This window comes from Salvia hispanica, unplaced genomic scaffold (assembly GCF_023119035.1).
Source record: "Salvia hispanica cultivar TCC Black 2014 unplaced genomic scaffold, UniMelb_Shisp_WGS_1.0 HiC_scaffold_1226, whole genome shotgun sequence".
Classification (NCBI taxonomy): domain Eukaryota; kingdom Viridiplantae; phylum Streptophyta; class Magnoliopsida; order Lamiales; family Lamiaceae; genus Salvia; species Salvia hispanica.
Window position 1 is genome coordinate 17,455 of NW_025951501.1, and position 7,856 is coordinate 25,310.

General features: G+C 39.5%; 1 protein-coding gene across 1 annotated transcript; it reads left to right on the forward strand.

Annotated features, from left to right (window-relative positions):
- The first annotated feature begins 2,797 nt into the window (after positions 1-2,797).
- On the forward strand, positions 2,798-5,897 carry LOC125198132 (putative late blight resistance protein homolog R1B-16). Its single transcript, XM_048096570.1, has 2 exons — positions 2,798-5,500; positions 5,686-5,897. The coding sequence occupies exons 1-2, from the start codon at positions 2,826-2,828 to the stop codon at positions 5,798-5,800; spliced, it is 2,790 nt and encodes a 929-aa protein (XP_047952527.1). The 5' UTR covers positions 2,798-2,825; the 3' UTR covers positions 5,801-5,897.
- The last annotated feature ends 1,959 nt before the right edge of the window (positions 5,898-7,856 follow it).

A 7,856-nucleotide genomic window follows, 5' to 3' on the forward strand; every position in this document is an offset into this window, starting at 1 on the left:
ATTCTTGATGCTTCCACTCTCCTCAGCCTGAATGACTCCCTTCTTAACCAGCTGCATCAGCCCTTTCTGACCAAGATGTCCCAGCTTCACATGCCAATTTTTCATATCAGAGACCACTGATTCAGTAGCATCAGAGCTGCCTGTGATTACTTGTGCCTCCAAGTAGTAAAGACTCTTTTTCTTGATATCACTCATAACGACTCTGGAGCTTTTATAAATCTGCATATTATCCTTTTCAGACTTGAATCCATAGCCCTAAATCCATAGCCCTTAGACTGCAGAACACCCAGAGACACCAAATTTCTCTTGATCTGAGGTATAAATCTGACTTGAGTCAGCTTGATGATGGACTGATCCCTCAATCTTAACTTGATATCACCTATGCCTCTTATGGAACACATCTGATTATTCCCCAAAGTGACAGAGCCTTGTGATGGCTCAAGAGTGTCAAACCAATCTTTGTGTGAACAGGTATGGAAACTGCAGCCAGAGTCAACAATCCAGCTTTCTCCCATCTCTCCTTCCACAATATGCATAACATGCATCTACTGCTCTTCCAGAAACAACATCAGTAGATCCTTGATCAGTGCCTTCGGCTGCTTGCTTTCTCTTCCAAGAAAAGCAGTTCTTCTTAATATGCCCAGGCTTCTTGCGATAATGGCAGCTACGAGTCTCCTTCTTATCCCCCTTTTCTTTATCCTGAGAATTCTTGGATCCTCCTGCCTTTGGTTTGAACTTATTCTTGAATTTCTTGACATTCAAGATTTCTGCGGAGGTATCATTTTGGCCACCTCCAGATCTCTGCACTGCAGATCTTTAGACTTTAGAGCTGACTGCACCTCCACCAAGGTGATAGCCTTCTCTCTGCCATATAGCATGGCATCCCGCAGCTGCTCAAAAGACTTGGGAAGAGCATTGAGCAACGCAATTGCTTTATCCTCTTCCTCCATTTTTGCATCGACATTCTCAAGATCATCAGCTATCTTGTTGAATTGATCCAGCTGATCTCCTATAGCCTTATCATCCACGAATTTAAAGGAATATAGACGTTGCTTAAGATATAACCTGTTAGCCAACGATTTGGTCATGTAGAGCTCCTCCAACTTCTTCCAAATCGCAGCAGGAGACTCCTCCCTCGCAACTTCTCTAAAAACCTTATAATCCAAATTCAAGATGATTGCGCTACGAGCCTTCTTCATAATTTCTTTTTGCTTATCGGTTGACTCTTCTTCCTTTGTTGCAGTCGATTCGAGAGCCTCATCGAGCCCTTGATGAATGAGCAGCGCCTTCATTTTGATGCGCCATAAACCGAAATCATTCCTCCCGTTGAATTTCTCTGTTTCAAATCGTGCCATCGCCATCGATCTATCTACTTCGATTCCCGTGAGACGGCGCCACTTGTTGAGTTTTGATCGAAGATTGACAAGAACGAAACAAGAAACTAGAAACAACACACGCGGTTTACGTGGTTCGGCAATTTGCCTACGTCCACGGAAGGGATGAGATGTTTATTACTTCACTCTTTCGGTGGATTACACAGAAATGGAAACAAGAAGATGAAAACTCTCTCGAGCTACTGCACTCTACAATGGTGAACTCACAGCTCTTTCTTTTCTTCCTTCTCTACTCACACTCTCTGTTTTCGTAGTTAGTTACAATGAGGCAACTGCCTTTTATATCACACTTGTAGACAGCTCAAGTTAGTTACTAACTGACTCCTCCTCTCTCAAGTCTTGATCCCATGCAACTCACTATCATGCACCCTCAACCAATGAGCCAATGAACGAGCCAAATGCACATTCCACGCTCACGCATGTCTCGGCCGCATCCTACAGCTTCCTCACTTCTTCTTGTGCCTTGCTGAGTATGCTCGGGTTTCTCATCATCCCCAACATTGCTCATTACACGCTGATGGTTCCCGTGTCGATTCCAGCTATAAACATATTCTAAACCACACAAAAAATACTCATGCATGAGATTTTCAACCCCACAAACACAAATGGGAATGTAGACGTTGTAGAAAAATTATGCCAATCCATTGAAATATTGTACGCCACAAGTGATTAATTATTTTGGGACAAAATGTTACTCCCTACCGCCAATAGACATCCTATATTTGTTTTTAAACTAATTATCAAATTAATATAAAAGAAAATCATCAAATCTTAATTAAGATACTTATACTACATTCTTCAATAATAAGAAGATATGTCCTTAATGTGTTCAAAGCAAAATAGGGGGAAAAGACTAGTGGTGACATTTTTCAATTTCTAGACATGCGGTGATCTATTTCATTTTTCAGACATGAAAAGTGCAAATAATATTTCCAGGAATTATATTTGAAGTTCACTCAATGATTAATTCTCATTACAAAATAAGAAAGTCTAATAGTTAGTGCATTATTAGGTCAAACACAAGGAAGTGAATTAAAGAATAAAGCATAGGTGAGAGAGGAGATCCTTTATTTTGAAATTAGTACTCCCCCTCCCTTATAATTTATCACTATTGGACTCAGCACGAGTTTTAAGAATGTAATAAAAAGCGGGTCAAAAAAGTTAATAACATGTGAGTCCTGCTTTTATATAGTATTAGTTTTAATAATTGATTCATAAACTTATTGTTAATCCAAAGTGGTTATATTTTATCATCAAGCAGCTTGTCATGTCAACTGTTAACGCCATCAAGTTGCAATAGTATACTACTATCAAACTAGCTAATGATCAGCTAATCATTGAATTGATATAGGAAACTAATGCATCATTTTCATTCAAACTCATTCATATGTTTGCTGCACTTTTTTCTCTCTGACTTGCTGTTAGAGATTGATGGCAGCTTATGCAGCTCTGACTTCTCTCATGCATATCTTAGATGATATCAAGCATCATCCTTCCCCTCCGATTTCTATCCACGAACAACAACTTGAATCCCTCACTCAAACTGTTACCTCCTTCCAACAATTTCTTGAAACCTATATTTCCCCTGTTTCCGACACAAACAAAGCCGATCCGTTGGAGATTCGTATTGCAGAGGCAGCATATGCAGCCCAAGATGTGATCGAGTCCCATATTGTAGACATGATCAAGCTGCGTAAATCCAGCGGAGCTTATCATGGACAAATACACTCGGGAGGAGAAACCAGTACTCAAAGTAAATCGCTTATGTGGTCCAATCACTTTGGATGTCTAATGAAACCCATAAATCATGGCAGGAAAATCAGTTACGTTGATAATCTTTATCGATGTTTGAAGAAAGTTATAAAAGACATGCATTTGGTCAAGAAGGAGGCGATGAAGATATACGTGGCCGATACTCAGCTGCATAGAAGTATCTCAACATCTGGTGGTTCATCAAGATCTTCCATCATGGTGGGCTTTGATGATGTTTTACTTGAAATCATGCATAAGCTCACCAACGGAGTAGACGACCGCCAACTCCATGTCCTCCCTATTGTAGGGATGGGAGGGATTGGTAAGACCACTCTCGCTAAGAATGTTTATGCACATCAGTATATTAAGGAGCATTTTGATATTCGCGCATGGGTTACAATTTCTCAAAATTTTGACACAAGAGAAATTCTCTGTGAGCTGCTTTCTCAAGCCAACAAAAAAAGCAAGGAAGAAATGAGTGAAATGAGTGAAAATGAAGTAGGATTAGCACTCCACAAATATTTATTCAATAGAAGGTTTATAATTGTTATGGATGATATGTGGAGTGTTGATGCATGGGAGAAGATGCAACATCTCTTTCCCGATAATTGGAATGGTAGTCGTGTAATGGTGACGACTAGGCAATCACAGTTGAGTTCTCAATTGAACAACTATTACTGCCTTCAGTTAAAGTTATTGGATGAGATTAACAGCTGGAATCTATTCTCAAACTCTGTGTTTGGGGAGAAAGGTTGTCCACTTGAATTGGAGGAAATTGGAAAGAAAATTGTACAGAATTGCCGAGGACTTCCTTTAGCAATTGCTGTAGTAGGAGGACTTTTGAAAAAGATGGAACACACTGAAGGATGTTGGGAATCCATAAGAAAAAACACAAGTTCAGTAGTGAATTCGGCAGATGAAGATTTTTGCTTGAAAATTCTGAAAATAAGCTACAGTAATTTGCCAGCGTATTTGAAGCCATGTTTTCTATACATGGGAGTGTTTGATGAAGACCGTGCGGTTCGTGTCTCAACACTTGTCAAGTTGTGGGTTTCAGAAGAGTTTCTAAGGCCACGAAGTGGGAAAAGCTTGGAAACGAGCGCCAAAGAGTACTTAAATGAGCTAGTTGAGAGAAATCTCATTCTAGTTCATGAGTTAGGGTGTACTGGAAACATAAAGTACTGCAAAGTTCATGATCTATTGAGAGACCTTTGTTGCAGAGAAGCCGGGAAAGAGGAGTTTTATCATGTGATAGGGAAACATAAGTCTCAGTTATTAAACAGGCAACGTCGTGTTGTTGTTCCTGGAGGCACTTCAAAGGATGAGGTTAGTGATGCCTTACACTCTATGCCTCTTGCTCGTTCTCTTCTATATCATACCAGGGAAGTTGTTCCGATGCCCGAGTCAAGACTGCTGAGGACACTGAAAGCTTTTGATACAGATAGATGTGGAAGCCACGATTTTCTGTTAGATGATTTGTTCCAATTTGTTAACTCGCGGTATATTGCTGTTGGAGTTCAGGGGATGCCTAAAATCCCTCATTCAGTGAGTTTTCTCTGGAATCTACACACACTTATTATTTTCCATTATACATGGGTTGATCCACCATTGAACTGGGAGATGCCTCATCTTAGGCATATTGTGTTTCACAAAGGACATTTGCATGTACTAGATACCCTCAGGATGCACAAACTACAAACGCTCAAAGGAGTTAATGTGTACTGGTCTCTGGTTTTGGATATCCCCAACATAAAGAAATTGGTTGTAACTGCTGGAAAAGTTGGAAATCTTGAGTCTATGGATAAACTGGAGTCCTATCGGAGTTATGATAATAGGAATAGGAATATCTTCTTTCCACACTCCCTTATGAAGTTAAGCTTGGGATCACACCACTCCAATTGGGATGTGAATGAAGAGATGCTAAAAAACATAGGTACATTACCTCTTCTTCAGAAGCTTAAATTGGAACAAGCTGATTTCCAAAACGGCGTGTGGGACACACGTGAAGAACAGTTCCCCAGCCTCAAATTCTTGGAGCTGAAATGGTGTCACTTGGTATCCTGGATAACAGACAGCTCTCACATCCCTTGCCTTGAGAAACTTCGTCTTTATGCAATGAAAAAATTGGAGGAGATCCCTTGTGAAATTGGTGAAATACCAACGATGCAATCAATTCACTTGGAATATTGCAGCGAATCAGTGGTGGAGTCTGCCAAGGTGATAGCAGAGGAGCGAGATGAAATACGAGTTCGAGCTGTGCTCTTTAACAACAGCAACAACCAAGCATTACGGAGGAGCCTCGCAGGCCCCAACTTTCAAGTTGAGATAGACTATTTTTATTCTGAAACATTGAGGTAATGAGGCTGATACAATAATGCATTTGATGGTACATTGGTTTCCATTTTCAGTTTATAGGTAAACATATATAGACAGAAAATATTGCAAATATGCTGGTTATAGCCACTAGCAACTCATTAGTGTCACTTGCATATTCCTTAATAGTGAGTGTGGTTATTACTCATCTAGTTGTGCTCTGCAGATGTAATCTCTCTCTCTCTCTGTTTGTTCATGGACTGATGAGGCCGGTTATGTCGGAAGTAGTTCTTGGGGATGTGCGGATTGACACCAACTGTTTTCATTGTGTTCTGTTTTGAGCGTTTTTTTTGGCAAGTACTGTTTGAGCATGTTTGCTAGTTCCATTGAATCTGTTAACTCTTATTTTTGTTGCTACCAGTTGGCATGTTCATTTGCTTAAATTTGTTGCAAATAATAAATTATTGGCTTGTTTATTTGCTTGAATTTGTTTCAAATAATAAATTATTGGTTTGTGTATTTTGTGATTCCCCACTCAAGCTGTTGCAAATGGCTGTGATTCATAAAAACAGGTTTAGAAATTTTCATATAGAACAAGCTCACACCATTTTTAATCAATGTTCAGACTTTGGCTTATGAAGCTAGTACTGGTTCAGACTTTGCAGTTACTGTTGTCATAATTATCCACACTGTTCAATGGCTGATTCCTAACAATCCTTTTCCTTTCTTTGAAGGGCTTAAATTCCATTTCACCAAGGGCTCATCTGTGTCTTATAAAATTGTATGTATGTATGTGTGTGAAAGTTTACGAAATTCCAAACTATGTTAGATTTCATGATTTGATGTCAACAGAAAATGCAAACACAATGTCAATATTCTGTTGACATTAAATCTTGAAATCTAATGGTCCAGATTATAGTTTGGAGTTTGTAGGAAAGATGCGGTTTGCATTTTATTATTACCTGGAAAGTAAATTGTAAACATAGTCGAAATATTTGAAGTAGTACAAATCCACTATAAGCTGAAATATTATACAATAGATTAACTTTGTAAAATGAATCCCTGTAATTCTAATCTATTGACTCTCTAAATAGCACAAAGATATTAGATTATATCGACCCTTCAAACATATATAACAAAGATATTAGATTCTATTTGTTGAGGTCTTGAAGCTATGATCAACTGCAAGCATGATGGTATAGACCTATCATCTCTCCAATGACACTAGACCTACATGGCAAAGCTGCTTCAGTTGAGAAAGTTATGCCTGACAAGTTCGCAGTTTGTTATGGAGTAATTATAGGCAGTAGTAGTAATTTAAAAGGGATAATAATTTCATTCATCGTGCTTATTACACAATCACGGAGAGTGCTCTAAATTACCTATCATCACTCCAATAACACTAGAATACAGAAGCCAGTATAAATCAGTCAGGCACTTGCAGGCAAAGGTCGTTTAACAATTGGAACCAAATGCAAAGGGTGTTTCCTTCTAACAGTGCCACCAAAGGCCTTCGTCATATCCAAATCTTCATGTTTCATCCCGTTTGGCATTTTCCAATCAAAATGATACAGAAGCATAGCAAGCAGAAGCTCTACGTTTGCCAGTCCAAATGACACACCAGGACACATTCTTCTTCCTGAACCAAAAGGTATATATTCTAGATTGTTTCCTTTGAAATCAACGGAGCTTTCCTCAACAACAGCAACAGCCAAGCGCTGCGGAGCCTTGCAAGCCCCAACTTTCAAGTTGAGATAGACTATTTTTAGTCTGAAACATTGAGGTAATGAGGCTGTTACAATAATGCATTTGATGGTACATTGGTTTCCATTTTCAGTTTCTAGGTAAAAATATATAGACATAAAATATAGCAAATATGCTCGTTATTGCCACTAGTCACTCATTAGAGTGACCACAATAGTGGCCCTCTTGGGCATGCCCAAGCCACCATTTGTTGGGCATGCCCAACAAACTTAGCCCTGCCCATGAAAACTTGGCCACCACAATAGTGGCCCTTCGGGTTACCAATTAAAATAATTTTCTTAACATTTTTTTGTTATATTTTAATTTTAGCTCCTCATCCACCGCTCGTTGAAAACTTTCATCGTCGGAATCCATGTTTTGAAACTAAATTGAAATCAATTTGAAAGAGGAGAGTTTGGTTTGGGGTAAAAAAATGGAGAAAAAATGATGAATATATAAAAAATTTTGAAAAATAAAATAAATAAATAAATAAAATCGGAAGCCAAGGGTCGCGGCTCTCGGCCCCTGCAGTGGCGAGCCGGGTCGCGCGCCCAAGGGCCTCGGCCTGGCCGAGAGCTCGGCTCTCTCTCGTCCACCTTGCGCTTCGGTAGTGGGGGGCCGCGCCTTGGCCAACTCCGGGCCAAGGGCAGCGAC

What these genes read in the sequence shown, in the direction of transcription:
- LOC125198132 (XM_048096570.1), top strand. Translation starts at nt 2,826, where the DNA reads ATGGCAGCTTATGCAGCTCTGACTTCTCTCATGCATATCTTAGATGAT. An exon ending in TTTTATTCTGAAACATTGAG is followed by an intron (nt 5,501 to 5,685) that starts GTAATGAGGCTG and finishes TGTGCTCTGCAG; the next exon opens with ATGTAATCTCTCTCTCTCTC.